The sequence below is a fragment of the Pseudopipra pipra genome, chromosome 4 (genome assembly GCF_036250125.1).
Source record: "Pseudopipra pipra isolate bDixPip1 chromosome 4, bDixPip1.hap1, whole genome shotgun sequence".
Classification (NCBI taxonomy): domain Eukaryota; kingdom Metazoa; phylum Chordata; class Aves; order Passeriformes; family Pipridae; genus Pseudopipra; species Pseudopipra pipra.
The window spans coordinates 18,274,354-18,293,630 of NC_087552.1; the positions used below are offsets into that span (position 1 = coordinate 18,274,354).

Genomic DNA, 19,277 nt, shown 5'->3' on the forward strand with positions numbered 1-19,277 from the left:
TCTATTACCTGAGAGTCCATCCATATCTGGAATATTCAAAAATCACAGGAAAACCATTTATCTTTTGTCCCCCAATAAAGATAATCTGATAGTAAAACACAGCACACAACAAAGTTTTGAATAGATAAAACAAATCATCTTTTCTGCATGCACAACAAAAGAAAAAACAAACGTGAAGTTCTGAAATATCCCCGCTCCTTTCAGACACTGACTGGCTGACAGACCAGCAGAATTTCAACTCCAATAGGCATGAATTAGTTTCCAGGCAAAGAAGCAGAGATAAAAGAGAAAGGGATTTAAAGAATTTCTCATGGGGTTTTGTCAAAGGGTTTTTTTTCTGCTTGGTCTACAGAGAGAGGGCTCAGCCTCTTTTTTTTTTTTTAATTAACTATAAATTTCAGAGTTGCCCACATAAAACATGGTCAATTTTTGTACATTTCTCACTTTATCTTGTCTAATTGCCTCCCCAATGTCTATTACCTTTTTGGATGAACAGAGCAGAAGCCAGTCAAACTGTAATTTTACAAAACCACATGATAAAACTTTGTCCAGAGTGATAGAATTTTCAGCATTTTCACTGCAATTCTTACCGATCACATGGTTTATTTCACTTTACTTCAACCTCTCTTCCAATCATGTCAACATAATATGGAAAGTGTCCTTCTTAGCAAGACATAATATTGACAGAATGGGAAATTTGAGGCCAGACCTGCTGACTTTACTCCATACAGCACTGGAAGGGCCTCTGTTCTCACACTGGTGCATCTGCTTCGCTATTTCTGATCTGACAATCTCCCAGAGAGTATTCTAGTTCAGGTGGTGCATTTTATGGAATAATGGAATGAGAAAACAAATAGAAAGATTCAACTCATTAATCTTTGCAAAACGAGAAGCCTCTGCTGCAGGCAGGCACCACTGATAGAGGTTTTCACACTTTTCACCAACTTGCTCTGTACTGTTGCTATGGCAGACAGGCAGCACAGCCATGGCAACAGCTTCAAAACAGCAAAATCCTAAGAGTTATGCAAGATTCTCCAACCAAAGCTGGTTTTTACATTTTTAATTTAAGGATTCTCCCTTTTTACAGGCTTACACGCATCATGTACAGTATTCTGAAACAACTCGGAGAAGTTCAACAGGGACTGGCATCCCCTGTGCTTTACTGTCCCCACAGTATGACTGGCCCAGATGATCCCTCCGTTCAGCTCTTCTGGGGCCAGCTGATGCAGCAGAAACTGTCACACCCACTCCCTTTGGCTCCCCTAAAACTAAAGACTAAATATGTCCTTCCCACACAATGGCTGAGCTCCACTGGCCCAGAGCCTGTGAACACTGAATGGTCTTTCTGATTCAATTAATTCAGCAGAATTACACCAGCCCATTACACCCCCCCCGCTTCATCCCATGGAAGCCTAGGATTCCTTGTTTCACCAAGACCCATAGAGTATCATCTTCCTTCATTGGAGCTTACGGCACAACACACTTGCTGAGAGGGGCCCTTTCAGACACCAAAACACTTCTCAGGAAAAGCAGCAACATTTTGCAAGGCTCAAGAATTTCCAGTTCATCAGTGGCTAGCCAAGAAGGAGCACCTCTTCTACTGCTATGGTACTGTTTCTTCTTTATTTTTAGTTAAAGCCTTAGAATTCCTTATATCTAACTCTCTGCAATTTTTTCCCACTTACCATGAAATAGCTGAAGCTTTGTACAGTATCATCTGTTTTAAGGATAACTCTTTTCAGACTGTCTAGAACAGAAATAGATGTTCCTTGTAGGAGAAAACACTGTATAGTTAGTGTGTTGTGGAAGACCTTTATCTTACTGCTGGAACAATTATTTTTCCAGTGGCCTTGCAAAGCAATAAAGCATTGCTTTGTGGTGGCCACCAGGAGTCAAGTAAAATACATACCTCTTTCAGAAACATACAGTCTTCCTGCTGAAAGCCACAGTGCAACCTGATTTCCCAACACTTGTCCCAATCTCCTCAACTATCCATTTAGGGACAATAGACAAGGCAAAAAAATAGTTTCACCCTTTTTTTCCCGTATTGGAGAGGAGAGATAGAAACTGTGGCTGGTCTTGGAGGAACCTTTTGAAAACGTGTTGGTAGATCTAGTGAAAACATGTAGCAAATGTAGTCCGTGAAAGAAACGCAGATTCTGGGAGATGACAAAACCCACCAGCTGATATAGTGATAATTCTGGCTACTAAGTAATTCTCGTTTTGACCCTTCTCAAATTAAATCAAAGTAGCTGATTTTGATTTGATCTGGTCTTAAACTACACAGAGCTCTGAAAAAAAACAAACCCTAAAACTCTAAAACCCCAGACCTCAGCATGTAATAAAATCAAATAGTAGAAGGGAAGTGCAAGACATCAAACGAGTACATTAAGTTAATGTGAACGGTTTATTAATACAAGTACATTTAGTTAATGTGAACATTGTTTTAACATGTCCCAAAATACTGTTGGTTTGGGGGTTTTTTTTTGCATTCAGCCATCAAAGACTTATGCCTAACGGCTTTGCACCTGTAAAACTGGTAGCACCAGAGGGATCAATGCTCATTAGCAGCCATTTACTGGTACAGAACAAGTAGAATATTTAATACTTTGGTATTTATTTTCTTATTACAATCTCTTCTTTTACTCAGACAGATATCTGCCTCAAACTCTGCCTTTTAATTTTATATGTGTACACACATGAACCAGCATATACATGTATCTCATAGTTATGCACCCATGCTGTCACGAGGGCTTTTGAAACAGACCTAGACACAGGAATATGCTATACCAGTTGCAATTTAAGTGTATCACATGTACATTTTTGTTATAGAAAGAATAGACATTGCATAGAGAATTCTCCCTCTCCCTACTGATGCATATCACCTTATACACAGATACTTGTACACAAAACTCTATCCACTCAGAAAATTAGTGCTGTAAACAACACCTGGATACCAGGACTGTAACAGCATTTATCAGTGAGGATATGGGCAACAGCATTTCTTGCTAACAAGCTTGACGTTGCACCAAGCAGAGACTTTTTACAATAATAAGACATTCAATTCTATTGCAGTCCAAGAAAGTTTCAGTGGCGATTTCAAAAAAAAAAATCACATTGCATGCTTTCTCAATTATACTTTGGGGATATAGGAATGAAAGCTCAATTTTGAAACTTCTCTGAATAATTATGAAAATCATAGTGTCTTAAAATATTTCACCTCACTCAAGGTTTCACAAAAGCTCAGCCTCATGAAATGAGCATTCATATCCATTATACACAGTCAGAAACTGAGTTCCAAAGTTGAACCATTGTACTCCAGATGTGTCTTCTAATGCCAGACAACATCCATGCTAATCAGTGATGGCAGCAGATTGGGCAACTTCATCTTCTAGAGTCAAGTCCAAGGACAATAGCCTATGCAGAGTTTTCTGCCATTGCTAGAGCTGGAAGTAGGTCAGTGTTCATGATTTCTTTTGTTAAACATGAGGCGTTTATCATCTCCAGCCACAGCCTCTGCAAGTTAATCACTTCTGAGTAGCCATTCAAAAAGCGAGAGAACTCGCCATGTTGCAGTCACATGAGGTTTGCTCTTTCAGTTGATGACAACAATGCTGAATCAGAAACAAAACCAGCTGCCCACAAAAGCTGCTCTATCACACCCCTCCTCAGCTGGACAGAAGAGAGAAAATGTAAAGTTTTGCAGATCAAGATAAAGACAGGGAGAAATCTTTCACCAATTACAGTCACAAGGAAAACTAACTTGAGGAAATTAATTTAATTTATTACCAATCAAATCAGTGAGAAATAAACCCAGATCCTAAAAGACATTCCCCCCGCCCCTCCCTCCTTCTTGGGCTTAACTTTGTTCCCAATTTCCCAGTGGCACAGGGAGACAGGGAATGGGACTTCTAGTCAGTTCATTACATGTTGTCTCTGCTGCTTCTTTCTCTTCAGGGGGAGGACTCCTCACACTCTTCCCCTGCTCAAGTGTGGGGTCCCTCTCACAAGAGACAGTCCACCATCAACTTGTCCAATGTGAGTCCTTCCCACAGGTTGCAGTTCTTCATGAATGTGGGTCCCTTCCATGAGGTCACAAGTCCTGTCAGAAAATCTGCTCCAGTGTAGGCTCCTCTCTCCACAGGTCCTACCAGGAGCCTGCTCCAGCAGGGTAACAGCCTCCAAGGGTTGCAGGTGGATCTCTGCTCCCCCATGGACCTCCATGGGCTGCAGGGGCACAGCTGCCTCACTGTGGTCTTCACCGTGGGTTGCAGGGGAATCTCTGCTCCGGTGCCTGGACCTTCTCCTCCCCCTCCTTCTTGCACTGACCTTGCAAGGCTGTTTCTCTCACACATTCTCACTCCTCTCTCCAGCTAAAGTTGCCATGTGTTTTTTTCCCCCCTCTTGTTAGATGCATCACCCCAGAGGTGCAACCACTGAGGCTGATGGGCTCAGCCTTGGCCAGGAGTGTGCCTTGTCTTGGAGTGCTGGCTCTGTTGGACATGGGGGCTTCTCACAGAAGACACCCCTGGAGCCACTGCTACCAAAACTTTGCCATGCAAGCCCAGCACACCCAGTTAGCATTGCTTATTCAATACCTCAAAGCTGAAGTATTGTTAAATTCCTCATTTCTTGGTCTAAAAAAACCATCATACACAAGAAATTTCATATTCACCTTTTGGCTAAGTTTTCCTACAGATTCTGCTGCAGAGCGACTTCTCTGAATAATGACTTAATTTCTCCAGGGAGATGTCTCCTGGCTTTTAAAAATAGCTTCTTGTGTATTCTTTCTTTAATGACAGTACTATTAAACTTATATATTACAAAAGCTTGTTTTTAGAAATTCTCTTTGGTAGGAAAAATTTGGAAATTAAAGCAAGAATTAAGTGTCTTCCCACTTAGATTGCAGTGTAAAAAAAAAAAAAAGTCACAATGGGACCCTTTGATCATATGACAATTAGCTAATGTTTAATTTCTTTCATCACCATCACCTTAATTGGCAGATATTACATGCCACCTACAAGAGCTTTCCCATTTCTGCACCTGCTCAAGCTGGCTCTTATATCACTTCTGCAAAAAATACTTTCCCTTTCTAGCACTGAAAGGTTAAATGAGCAAATATAAAAACCCCATTGCCATCCATTGCCATGAGCCACAGGCTTGGACTGTAGGGCTTGCAGGAAATGCTCCTTGCAGGTCCACCACAAGGTACCATCTAAACCCCAAAACTCATTGCTCTGAAAAAAATGGGAGGGGACATTTATTGCATAGGAATTGATATTTCTGCCATAGTCAAACAGGCAAACCTCATGAATTAACACTGGTAATGCTACTTAATGTTTGGAACAGATTATCCTACTGAAGGATGTATTATAAATCCTTGCAACTCCTTTGGACTATTGTGACTAGAAAAAAAAGATGCTCACATAGACTACAATCCTACTCGTTCAGTGTGGTCAGGCTTCCCTAGTAGTTCAAGACTTATGAGTTTCCTTTCTTCCCACTGTGGGCTTGTTACTAAGAGGAAGAAATGCAAAAGCCCTGTCCTGCCACCTCAGCTCAGATTTATTCCAACTACTTTTTCATTATTTGGGCAAAGGTGGTAAAGGCAACTTTTACAGACAGTGGCACAAACCAAATAAGAAAACTGCAATTATAAATAAAATCCAACATGCAGAGCTTTTCGTTTATAGCTCTCAAACTAGTTTACCAAAACAAATATGACAAATGAGAATTTTAGAAAAAGAAACTTAGTTAAGTGACATGCCCAGAGCTGTGTTGCTCGCCAGGAACATAAAGAAATAAGAATCAAGCCTACCTGACATTCAAATACTTCTTTCCTCAGTCACTTGCCAGGCCTTCAAAAAGCACAGTATGCAGTTTTTAGGGCTACACATGAAATCAGATTATTTCCCTATGTTTCTGGCAAGTTGCCTGCATAACCCTCAGTCTAACAACACTTGCCTTGATCTGAAGTGACTGCCCATACACAGCCCAGTGAGGCATTTTGCACATGCTCATTAATGGCTTTTGTTGTATTCTGCCTTTCCCTCTGAAAACATCCTAAACAACTAACTGCAAATGCCAGAGATAATAGATAATTAGTTAAGAGATAATTTAGAGACTAAATGAGCTTACTGCAAGAAAAATGGTTTGCATACTAGATACGCCCCATTAATGAGTATTTTGGTCTTCATTAACTAGAAGATATTGACATTAAATCATGTATAACACAGGGATCTTCTGAAGTGTACACTTCAGATGACAATTTCCAAGAAAGAACAGACACTAGAATGAGAGCAGAAACAGAAGCAAACATCCCTCTGATTCTGTATAAATATAAAAGTAGTTTAAAAAACCCAACCAACCAACCAAAAAAAAACCCAAACAACAAACAAACAAAACAAAAAGCCAACAAAAACCTGGAGAAATTAAAAGGAATGAGAAAGCAACACAGTAAAAAAAAAATAGTGGAGGGTAAACAGAAACAATATGACTTGTTGATTTTTTATTTTCCCAGTGATACACCTACAGCCATAGGCACTTCCAGTTCATGTGCTCTGCAAAGTAAGAAAATTTGCTGGTGACATGTGAGGAAAAAACAAGTTGCCTGTCTTTCACTCACATGAGGATATAAGCACAGACTGAAGAAATTCCTAATGCACTGCATGGTCTTCTGCCACACACACCACTGTGCAGCTGAGTTGGGTTTGTGGTATCCAAAGTAGGACTGTACCCCTTTGTCAAACAGCCTGGACAGCAATTCTGAGCTTTGAGACCTGCTGAGCAGAACTTCACCAGTAAATTCTTCCTACTGCAAACAGAGAGAGGAGCAGCCAGGAGACACCTTAGCCATAGAGATGCCACACACAGGCCACTGTCTCAGAATTACATAAAAAAGAGACTTATTTCACAAAGTAGTATCTCAGAGGAGTGGATAAATATTTACAGGGCTGAACCTATGTACATTCATAACTCTGCCTTTCAGTAACACTACTAGAGTTTGTGAACACAGCTACAGCTTAAGTCCTGTAAAAGAATTAAGACCAAAGTGTCCTCTAGTTAAGCTGGTCTAACACCTGAGTTTAGAGGACACTACACTGCTTCCATCAGTCATTTCTAGACCATTATACCCAAATCCTAACTTTTTTTCTTTTCATGTTGCTTGCAGAAAGGAAAACTCTAAACCCTACGACTGTACCATTAACTATTGTCCTCTACAAGATCTGAAAAACATGAAGGCTGTAGCTCTCTTCATTTGTCTTGTAGGATCAGCTTTTGCTATTCCAGTAAGTTCTCATCATGCTATTATTACTGGGCACTTAATTTCCCATTCTGCGAATACTCTGTGTTATGCCATTGACTTATACAAGATTTTTATTGACATGCAGATATTAATATATTTATCTATTTTAGACCCATGCCGTACACCACAAGCTCAAAAATCATGGACAGAAAACTCCAGAAAAGGTACTCTTTTTGTTCTTTAAACATTAATAGGTAACTTACATTATTCATCTCAAATAAAAAAACACATTAGCACATACGTAGTGGTTGGCAAATTGATTTAGGTTAAAAAATTGTAGGCCCCCTCACCTCAAGAATTAGTACCAAACATGTCATGCCTTGCATATTAAACAGTTATAACAGGACAAAAAGGAAAGCTCAAAATGGAAGTTTCCCTTATTTGAAATAAATTACCTTAAATGAATCCCCACAAAAAAATCATTACCCATATTTGTACAGGCAACAAGATCCACTGAAGTTGAAATTGTGGTTTTCACAGCCCCAGTACACAAGGAAGATGCAATCCCCAATTTATCACACCAAGTGATCATATGCGGGCTCAAACACGTAAGATTTTAGCCACCATATGCTTCATTATTCACAATGCAGAGCATTGGGTACAGCTCATCTTGGCAAAGTACACTGTGGCTAACAAGCCACATACACAGCCCTGATGATAATGAGACAGATGATTTCAGCAGCCCTCCCTATGGCACATATGTACACTAATGACAGAGTCCTTAGTTTTGCATTCATGGCTGGCCCAAATTAAAATTCCTTTTTACTGCACCATTCTGGTGAGCCTTTGTGGTTCAGCCACAAAGGGCCTTGGCTCCAAGCCACTGGATGTTTTGGAACTACCAAATTCAGAGCGTGGTCTGTAGCAAGAAATCCAAAATCCCAACTCTGGTGCTAACCCTTTTTTTTTTTTTTTTAATTATAAATTATATCCCACTCTGTACAGCTTTCCCGATTGCATTTCCTATCAATCCAGATTGTGCTCTGCATTATGAAAAACAAAAAATTAACTTTTCCTAAAGAAGTATCCAGCAGAAGAAATTATGGTATAAGCACTAGCCTACAGCTGTCTCCCAGAACAACTCACAGAAGACACTTGCATCAAAATAAAATATTGCAATAGCCAGTGAATTGTCAGCTCCAAGTATATGCAACACATAGCAAAGGCCAGTTGTCCTCTAACATTAGCTAATCACAGCTACAGTGACTGAAATTTGCCCAACAACCTTTGCAAGCAAATGAGTTCTAAGAGTTGATTAAATCCAGGGGACAAAAGTACAACAAAAAGTAGCATCTGAAAGCCACATCCAGGCACATCTCTGCACTAAGGTTGTGGTGCACAGCCAGGCTTCCCGTCAAGACATGAGCCAAATCTTTCCCAAACTGCTGCTTGAAATACAGGTACCCAAAATAGACAATCTTAATGATAGATTGGCTTGGTATTTTCTAAATCTATAGAACTGGTAGCCCTTCACAGAATACTGCTTTTTGCTAAAACTTAACAACAACAACATGTTGTACATAGCAGTGCCCAAAATCACATGTAAAAAACCACTGGTCTCAAAACTTAATTTTCAAAAGTTTTAGTATCAGCTTGAGATGCTTTGCTACACAAAGATCACTTTTTGTAAGGTCTTCTAGAATAGTGCATTCAATTTGGAAAAACTCTAAACTGAATCTCTGTTAGATTTGAGCAAACATGCAATCTTTCCCTGACAAGTTAGAGCTGGAACTTTTCCTGCATCAGCAAGTTTACCAGGCAAAAGACAAAAATGTAAAACATTTAGATACCACTTTGATATTAGGAAATAGGATATAGCTGATCTGCCAAGAGCCAAATTAGTATTTCTAATCCTACCTTTTAAAAAAAAAATCTGTGTAAGTATTTCTTAGTGGAGTGTTTGTTCCCAAGCGGCGACGAGACTGCCCAAAGGAAACGCTATTCCAGCAACCTGGACGCCGAGAAGGATTCATTTTCGTAAATAAATCCCCCAAAAGCTTTAAGAAAAATCAGCATCAAGTGCTATATTGTTGCAACCAATAAGCAACACTGAACATCAATAGGTGTTGTGCAGAAATACACTAGTCATCGCTGCTACTGGAAGTGCCTGGACTCACCCAGCAGCAGAAAGGTAATTGCTGCAGTAAGACATAACAGTCATTTTAGTACCTGTTTTCTGCTCGATCACTTGAACCTTTTCCACTGACGGTACTAGTTTTGCTAGTGGCTTGACAGCATAAAAAAAAGCCACTCAAACACCTATGACTCCTGCTAATGAGCTTATGAGAGTCATTGCCACCAAACACAATAGTTCCTGATGAATTCAGCTAGGAAGCAATGATCTATCAGACTCAGAGTAGACAAATACATTGATTACGAAGTAGTTACGATGCAGTGCTCTCCTCAGCAATTACTATCATGACACCTTGTGAAAGGTGTTCTCTCTTCCCCTGCTCTTCTTCTCCCAGGAGATAAGCGATAATTCTCTCACTGAGGTAAGTGATAATTACTGCAGCCTACTCCTACTGGAGTTATGACACTGAATTACTAATTAAGCATTTTGAGATTTCATAAGACAACATACTCATTTTGTGTACTGGGCTAGAGTAAGAGGAACATATACAAAGAAAACAAATAAAGCCAGTGTCACGCTTTGCAATTCAAGGCAAAAATAAATAACACTCTACCAACTTCAAATAAATCCTAAAATTTATTAATCTAGTTGTTAATTTTTCTCTCTTTTTTTTTTTAAAGACTGAAGATTTTCATCCTGAAGCCTCAAAGGAAGAGAACACAGGATATGTAGACAAGGGTGATTCGCTGCCCAGTCACAGAAACTTAAAACCAGTGGTTTCAGTACCAGGCATCGAGCACAGGGATGAGCCCCAGAACATTAGGAAACACGGAAGAACTGATAGTGAGCATCAAGGGAAAAATAGCCTAAAAAGCATCAATTTCCTTGCACTGCACAATAAACTAAGTTTGGCTTCTGATAATCAGGACAGTGACTCTGGGAGCAGCGGCAGAGAACAGCCCAGCTCTGAGCACTACCAGCTCAGCAGGCATGAGAAACACGGCAATACAGCCAACCAACACCTTACAGGCAATGCCAAACACCCAGCGGGCGCTCTCAGTCTTGATCGTGAGCATAACACGTGGAAATACAACAAAAATACAGTTGGCCTGCCTGAAAAAAGCAGTGAAAGCGATGAAGAAGAAAGCATGGAAGAAGAAGAAGAAGAAGACGAGGAATGGGGTGAAGAAACTGATTACAGAGATATGAAGCACGAAGGCCACCAGAGAAACCAAGGTGACCGATACAAAAGACAGCAGAATGGAAACAGTATGCAGTCTGATGAAGTCCTGAGAGACTCCAGCCGACCAACCCGGATAAGCAAGAGACATGGTGAGAAATTTGACCTAGAGGAAGAATTGAGGGAGAATGGCCAAAACAAGCCCTATAAAGAAGAAATCCCCCTCTCTCAAAAAAACCATGACGAAGATCAGGATGACAAACTGGAAAGTCAGGAGAGAAAAAACAATATTCAAGTAAACTATCAGAGTGATCATGACACAGTGGTGAAAATACAAGATACAGAGGACAGTAATGATGACGAGGGTCATGACAGTGGTGATATTGATCGTGAGGAATATCCCAGCAATACCTGGAAAGAAGCAGCCTATGAGGAAGAGGAGAGAATCCAGAGTAATGACCAGGAGAGTACCAGTACTGAGCATGAAGGGGAAGGAACCACTGAAGATGATGCTGCTGTTCACAGAGAGACTGAGGATTACCAAAATTTCAAGATTAAAGAACTTATTCACTCTGAACCACATGATTATGATCATGAGCCACCTAATTCTGACAGCAAGCAACAACTGAAAATGAGTAGCTCTGTTGAGATCGTGAATTCAATGGAAAGTGAAAATAAGGTAAACTATCTTTAAAATAAAATTGAAATACTACAAAAAGGGGGAAAGGGACCAGTTCCAAATTTAAATTCCTGGTGACTGAAATTATATTTTTGAGAAAAGCAGGTGTAATAACTTGTTAGTATGCAGAAGTCCAGCTCCCCCTCTATTCACTATTCATCTGGTTCATACTGTGTCATTGCACGTAGGGCATTTAGATGAATTGTACCAGAAAGGAAGTGAACACAATTCATGTAAGAGCTCCAGCCTTGATGGGCTGTGTAATGAAACATGCAAATAAATATGGATATACAGATACAAAACCTGAAACCTAGTCTCAGCTTACTAGGACAGTCTGTTCACTCCTCTCTTGCAGAGATTTTAAACACTGCTATACAAAAGTGAACAGCTTGGAAGGCAGGGCTAGAGTCCACAGAATAATTATGAGAAACTCAGGCGTTACTGAGTTCCTATTTCTCCCTTTCCACCTCCTACTTTATTTATTTCCCCAAATAACAAGAGCACGTTAATACCACCAGAGGCTTTATGCTCTTCTCACACATTTTGCATAGCAACCTCTCTCTGCTGCAAGCAGGGCAAATTGTGCCTCAGTCAGCTCTATATTTGGACCTGAAAAAATTTTGTCCAAGTATTCTTTTTCTTCCCAAGATTTACCACAACTTCTGTTTATGCCTCTGTGACTGCACAGGTTAAGACTCCGGGCAGTTCCTCTGGTGAGATGAAAAGTGTCAGCAACAGGACTGAGAAGGCTCTCCTGGGTAAGCCCCAAGCAAAGCAATCCTGTAACTCCTAACTCTCTGCAGCTGGGGAATCTGCTGGTCTGCATTTCTTTTCTGCCTTTTGCAGCACACAATTTCACATGACTGAACTGTGCCTCTGCATAATCCTGCATTGCGGTTACGTTCCCAGAGTATCCCCCTTCCACACACCCCTGGATTTAGTTATTTGTTTGTGAAAAACATTTGTAGACAGTGCACAAATTTTTGGGTCAGTCATACAGAGATGGGAGTTACCTTGCACTGAAAGCTTTCAGTTTCAGAACAGTAGCTTGAATTCAGCTAGGAGTGGGACAAATGCCAGTGCTTGATTCAACAAAGACAAATGGGATATGTCTCACAAGGAAGCTGGAAGTGAATGTCAGTCCTTACAGAAGAAACAGCTTTTTCTGAGAAAATTATTTCTCCATACAATTCAAACCTGGGACTGCTAGAATTATCACCAAAATCCTCACTTAAAGTTTGGCTTGATTTATTCAACACGAGATCCAGCTTCATTCTAACAAACTTAAAAACGCACTTGACTTCTTGGTGAATATTAGACTGTATTTTGCTTCAGTAGTATCTGACAAACACTTGGCTTCATCTCATCATCTCTAACAGTTGCTCTTTCTTGCTATGATTGCTAGACCCATGTCGGAACTTCCACTGCAAAAGAGGTAAAGTCTGCCACGAGGACAAACAAGGGAACCCCCACTGTATTTGCCAAGATCCTGCTGCTTGCCCTTCCACCAAAGACTATGAGCATGTAAGTATTTCATATAGTGCACAGCACTGGAAAAAGCCAACTAAAGTGTTTACAACACATTCCCCCTACTATTATTTAGAATAATTCTACCCTAAGAAGCACGCGAGTGCGTTTGAGTGATTTCAATAATTGCAAAAGTCAGTATAAAGTATCCAAACTCACTTACTTTGGCTCGAGGGTAGTATGAACACATGTAACTACACAGTAACTGATTTGTTTCACTTGGTCTCTCAGGGATTGTAGCTTTTCCCTGTCACTAAAAGTTCTATTTATCCGTTTGATGTTTCAGAGCACATGCTGAGTACTCGTACATACTGAGTGAAATAATCCTGTAGCATCTCAAACTGTATTACTAATGCACAAAAAATAAATTCAACTGTTTTGGAACTGGGTGTGTTAAGTGCAGATTACTAATCTTTATGTAGGCATCCAACAACTACGATTTTCAATACTTCTGATCACACGTATTCCCTGTGGGTATTCACAACTGCCACACCATATGTTAATGATACTTTTATTATATACACCCATATGAGGGCAATAATTTTTCTCAACACAGTGGTGGTGGGAGTGGTTTTGCTTTTCACTTGTCCTCTAGGTTTGTGGTACAGACAACAAGACTTATGATGGCACGTGTCAACTCTTTGGCACCAAATGTCAACTGGAAGGCACAAAAATGGGACGCCAGCTGCACCTAGACTATATGGGCTCCTGCAAATGTAAGGCTTGTTTTTCTATGAAGCATTCACCTAGGTATAAAAAGCCAGTAACCTTAACCATTAGCCAGCCCTAAATTACCTTTCTTCCTGTGCTCTGCCACTAGTGCATCAATAATCTGCTAATTAAGACATTCAAACCCTAAACATGTCTAAAATACTTGAGAGTATTAAGCATCGGAAACCTAAAGACATCTCTCCTATGTTTACTCCAATTTGTTGTCAACCTGATCTTCCCCCTGCACTGTCTTATATGTCCCCATTGCTATAGCCTCTGAATATTTTTTTAATAACTTGACCAGAAAAACAGTATTTACAGAGTTAAGAAATGAAAATGTCCAGTCCAAACACCTCTGACAAAAAAACCCAAAACAAACCAACCAAAAATCATCAAAAAACCTATTTATATGTCAAATGCAGAAGTCAGATCTAAAAGCCAGAACCGATTTTCAAGCTTATCAATTGCTGCATATGGTAGGAGGAAAGTGCACTCCCAGCCAGCATATTCCTTTGATTTCAAAAACTCTGCTTTCATGCAACTGACTGATAAGACTTTTACTGCACAACTATGCTCAGAAGCTCCACAGATATATAAAGGTTGTGGCTTGCACAGTTGGTTAAGTATGTGCACCAAAGAATTGTATATTTATATTTGAACTCATTAGTTGCATTCCCAATTTTATGTATTAACAGCTCCATCAATTTTACATTTAACTGGAACTTTGATAGTGAGAATCAAATCTAACAGGGCTCAGAAATGCTCAATTGGGGACTTAACAGATCACCTGTTAACAAAAGCTTTCCTATTTGGCACAGACATCCCCCCCTGTACTGATTATGAAGTGGATCAGTTTCCCCTCCGGATGCGAGACTGGCTCAAAAACATCCTTATGCAATACTATGAACGTGATCTGAACACTTCTGGAATTCTAACTGAAAAGCAGAGGAATAAGGTCAGCAATCCTTTTCAAATAAGACCATGGAGTTACATTGTTAGAACTGGACTAACCATGTGAAAAAATAGTGATTCACATCTCACGAGTTCTCCCATTTCCTATGAGCACACCCGTTCTGGTTAAGGTAATTTAGACTCAGATTCACAAGTTGCAAAATACACTTACATGTCCCCTCACACTCATTTAAGCTGAGATACATTTCTGTTATGAATGTCACTCTTGTCCGCACAAATGCAAACCAAGTGCATTACTTTGAAGTCAGTGTCTCCAGACAAGAGTCAGACAAGTCAGAATTAGGGCACACTTAGATAAATATCATTTGCTTGAGAAGGCATGAAACAGCTCTTGTTTAGGGAAGCTTTGTGACAAACCTCTTGGAAAGATCAACTAATACATGGATAAGGATAACCAAATACATGCAGTCAGTGCCATTTTCCAAAGGACTTGAGGAAACTAAGCAGCCATAAGTTGGTCTACTTACGGATGACCAACCAATTAAAAGACAGGATAAGAAGGAACAGTCGGGCCAGAGCTCACTTGTGGAGTTCCACAAATTGAAAGGATTTGTGTCATACAGCTTTCCTCAAGCGACCTGGAAGAGGAAGGTAGGGAACAATGCAAAGGAAGGAAGGACTTTGACTCACCATGAAGAAAACTGCACAATGACCTCATGAGACTGAACCACTGGGCAGTCACACACTAGGATTTGAGACAGAATTACAATACAGAGTTTAGGTGACTTTTATAGGGGTAGAGGATGCCTGCCTTGGACCAACCAGAATTAGCTTCTCTTCTGTTCTCAATACACACCTTGTACATGGCCATCAATACAAAACCATATCATTACCTGATATATATACCATTAACTCAACAGTTAATGGTATCATTTGCCCTTTCTAATCCAGTCACATACACTAACCATCTCCATCATGATATTCAAGGGATATAAAATTATGTAAGTCTGACATTCAGTTTTAAGAGAAAAGAGCTGCTTTCTATCATCCAGTAGACCTGCAACATCACACTACGTTGGCTTACAATGGATTGAGCATCTATTGCCGTTGGGCCAATTTTTTTCAGGGAAGGATTTATGTCAAGTGAAACGGTGACAGTAGTTTGTTTTTGAAGATACAGATGTCATAACTGCCTAAAAAGCCATTGTTTGAGTTAAACGAAGACCTGGGCTGCTCTAACTCTGAAGTAGGAGGTACATGCAGTAAATCACAGCATGTTTATACAAAATATGCTTAAGCAACATCAAAGACTACTTACACACTTACTAAGAGGGACATGCCCAGAATATCTCATACTAAGTGGTATGAATTAGATGATTTCAGAGATTATTTCACACCAAAACCGGAGTTGCTTGCCACAGGACAGAATATGTGATTACGCTGGTTTAATCTCCTACCAGCCTGAAGCTACTGCCCCCATTAGCTGAGTCTGACAATTGAGCCACAGGAATTTTAATTCCTTTCTAGCTACTACCAAAGTTGACAGGGACAGCAACAAAAGTCACCTGGTCTACCTGAAGCAAGGTTTTCATGCTGTGTATAGTCACAAACACTAAAACTCATTTCCCCAGTGGTATTTTATCAAGTTTCATTTCTCTGAAACATCTTCTTGCTGGATAGTTCTCTTCAGGGCAGATCTTCATCCGTAAACAAAAAATAACAATTTCTGCATTGTGTTCAGGTAAAAAAAATCTACCAGAATGACAAGCGCCTTGTGGCTGGCAACCACACAGTTGAGCTGCTCCTGCATGACTTTGAGAAAAATTATCACATGTATGTGTATCCTGTGCACTGGCAGTTTCATCAGCTTGATCAGCACCCTGTTGACAGGTAAAAAAAAAATCTTTGTGGGTTCAGTTCTGATTTGCTGTTTAAACTCAGGCTGTTTTAGTGATTCTCTAAACCACTCAAAGGATTCTGTACAGTCCCTCAGATCTTAGAAGCCAGCATCCTCCTCTTTCTAACACAGAACTTCTTCCCTCATTATTTTCCTGCAGTAATGTCTTAGGTCAGAATTTGCTATCCTCTTGCCTTGCATAATCCTGTATTACACTCTGTAAGTTCTACAGAGTCTTAATAGCAACTAATGCCCTGAACCAGGAAGAAATCCTGTTACTACTGAAGCTAGGAGCAACAGGCTAAGTACAAAGGACAGAGTCCTGTCAGTACTAATTCACTAGTGAGGTACCCACAGTTCTCAACTACTACCACAGTTTAAGGAGCAGATATGTAAGACAGCACCAGTGTCACAGTTCAGAGGAAGCTCACAGCTTCTGCGAAGACCCAGATTTCAGGCTTTTGGTCATATCACTTGGTGATGGGATCCATTTTTCAAAGCTCTAGGCTCTCAATACCTCATGACAATCACACCCACTGTCTTCGAACATAGCTAAGTACCTTTGCAAGCTTGATCTCCTGAGGATTAACAGCAAAACTCCATAAATGATGAGTTTTGAGCAAGTCACTACTTGTCATAATAGTAATTACTACACAAGGAATACTTGTTTGATAAAACAAAACTTAACAAACAAATAGCAGCTAAAACATTTTAGATTATTGGGTATTATATATCATCATAATGACCTGGGACAGATTCACTTCAGAAGCACCACAATAGAATCCACTGGGGTGTCTCTGACAAAGGCACCATTGATGTCTTCTAGCAGCTTAGATCATCTTTGATAATCCTGATGATTTAATAATGAAATACAGCTCTACACACCTGCTCTTTCTTTCAGAGTATTAACACACTCAGAGCTCGCACCTTTGAGAGCCTCCCTGGTTCCCATGGAACACTGCATAACCCGTTTCTTCCAGGAGTGCGATGGAGACCAAGACAAACACATTGCATTGAAGGAATGGTGCCACTGCTTTGGGATTAAAGAAGGTAAACATAAACGAACAGGCAGATGTGCCTGACAAAATGTTCCTATCAGGACTAGGCACATTCTCAGATCACAACGTGAGGCAAAGAAATTGTAACCAGAAGCTCATGGCTACTGTGCTGAGAGGCAAATAGAACAGTAATGACAAGATAGCAAAAGGGGCAAGGTTCTACATTTTTTTCATAAAGACAAGAGAAAGGTCTGCCTCTCAAGAAACACTCTATTTTATCCTTCAGTGCCAAAGGAAAGGTTAAATGAGCTTGCACTTTTAAATCAGTGGTCAAAGCATACTGATTGAAAATGCATTTAAAGATCTCAAGCCAAATAGGGAAAACAACCAAGATCTTTCACTGATCAAGCAGAGATTGATCAAACTCTAGATTACAATACACAAAACAGATGCTCTCATCACACTCTAGGCTATTTCACCTAATCTGTCGCTTGCAACATGTGCCCACCAGACTGCATGCAACAGGAAGCTTAGGCAGAGGCAGGGACAATTTCCAAATCCTAAACAGGATAGGCACATGTTTGGTTCAGATCAATCCACATTGAGACTTCTGTAGGATAGTAAAAAGTTTGGTACTACTGTGCTGGTGATACCTCTAGAATTAGGCAGCAGCTGAACAGAAGCTGTCATGATAGTAATTTGAGATTTATGAGATTACTGCACTCAACATAAGGCATTCTTTCACAATCTACCTTCTTCTGATCTAGCCCCGAGTGATAGCTGGACAATACTGCCAGCCACTAAGTAAGGGTTAAACAGGTTAATCCCAGAAGAGTTATGTGACAGAAGGCATTTGGCTAAATATTCAGACTGAATAAATGTGTTCAAAATCCTACTAGTAAGTCCCTAATTTTAAGTGGAGGCTGATTCTGGTCAGAGGTCAGATACACAAAGGCTTCACTGTTCCTAGAATTTTTCCAGCTCTTCTGATGACAATTTAGCAGTCACAATACACAGGTGGAAAAAAGCTGCAAGAACTTATCTTAATACACATATACTGCTGCCAGTGTTTGCTCATTCACAGGGTCAGTCATTCGTGAAGAGGGAGGTGGAAGGCATTCTTGGCTCACAAATAGATCAAGGAGACCTAACACTAGAAACAAGAAAGCACCATCAAGAAGGGTCTAAATGAATGGCTCCCAAGTATGACAGCAGCAACCATACTTGTTTTTTGACAGGGACAGCGTTCCCCTACATGAATCCCCTGAAACCAATTTATTGATAGTGATACAGTACAAAAATGCCTTTTTGGCATAAAATGTTAATAATGCTTTCTTCTTCTTTGTTGCAGAAGACATAAATGAAAATCTCCTTTTCTGAGCCTGGCTGAACAGATTCCCAGTGCTGCACTAAAACTGGTGAAATACGTGAACCCTGTCTATTTCTGTTATTAACAGCTTCATAGCTTTCAAGACAAAGGTGGTGCAAGGTTCACTGCATTCTTATCAAATAACACAAGTGCAGAAGATTTCTACATTCATTAATAGCAGAAAAATTTAACTACTCCAACTGGCTCATAGCTAAACAACCAGTGTTTGCCCCTACATGTATCCATGATCTCTCTGAACCAGTAAATAGTACTAACCTAAAGACTGACCTGTTCACAAAACTCTTCAGTAGAATTATAGAATTTAGATTTTACCATACACTGAAATGGGACTTGTTTCCTTTATTTACTGTATTGTCAGCTTAACATTCTGCATAGAAGTCTCAAATAAAATGTCTACCTAGACATATGGTTTTTGTAAGAACTTTGTTAAAGAAAAAGTACCAAGGCAGTGGAAAGGTTCAATGAAAATTTCATTTCAGATATAAAGGAGGAGAAGAAATAGAGCGTAGATCACACACACCAATCCTGAACCCAAAATTCAGTAAAAAAGATCAGCACTTTTCAGATACTTCTTCCCCTACCTCTTGAAGCACAACAGTAATA

At 40.0% G+C, this 19,277-nt stretch overlaps 1 protein-coding gene across 2 annotated transcripts; it reads left to right on the forward strand.

Annotated features, from left to right (window-relative positions):
- Positions 1 to 1,280: 1,280 nt before the first annotated feature.
- Positions 1,281 to 19,076, forward strand: SPARCL1 (SPARC like 1). 2 transcript variants are annotated; one of them, XM_064651818.1, is made up of 11 exons: positions 1,283 to 1,608; positions 7,172 to 7,289; positions 7,417 to 7,470; positions 10,061 to 11,239; positions 11,928 to 11,997; positions 12,645 to 12,763; positions 13,362 to 13,482; positions 14,296 to 14,432; positions 16,131 to 16,279; positions 17,188 to 17,336; positions 18,636 to 19,076. In XM_064651818.1, the coding sequence occupies exons 2-11, from the start codon at positions 7,236 to 7,238 to the stop codon at positions 18,662 to 18,664; spliced, it is 2,061 nt and encodes a 686-aa protein (XP_064507888.1). In that variant the 5' UTR covers positions 1,283 to 1,608; positions 7,172 to 7,235; the 3' UTR covers positions 18,665 to 19,076. The 2 variants fall into 2 exon arrangements, with proteins under 2 accessions (XP_064507887.1, XP_064507888.1); XM_064651817.1 differs by lacking the exon at positions 18,636 to 19,076 and having other exon boundaries at positions 1,281 to 1,608; positions 17,188 to 17,368.
- Positions 19,077 to 19,277: the final 201 nt, after the last annotated feature.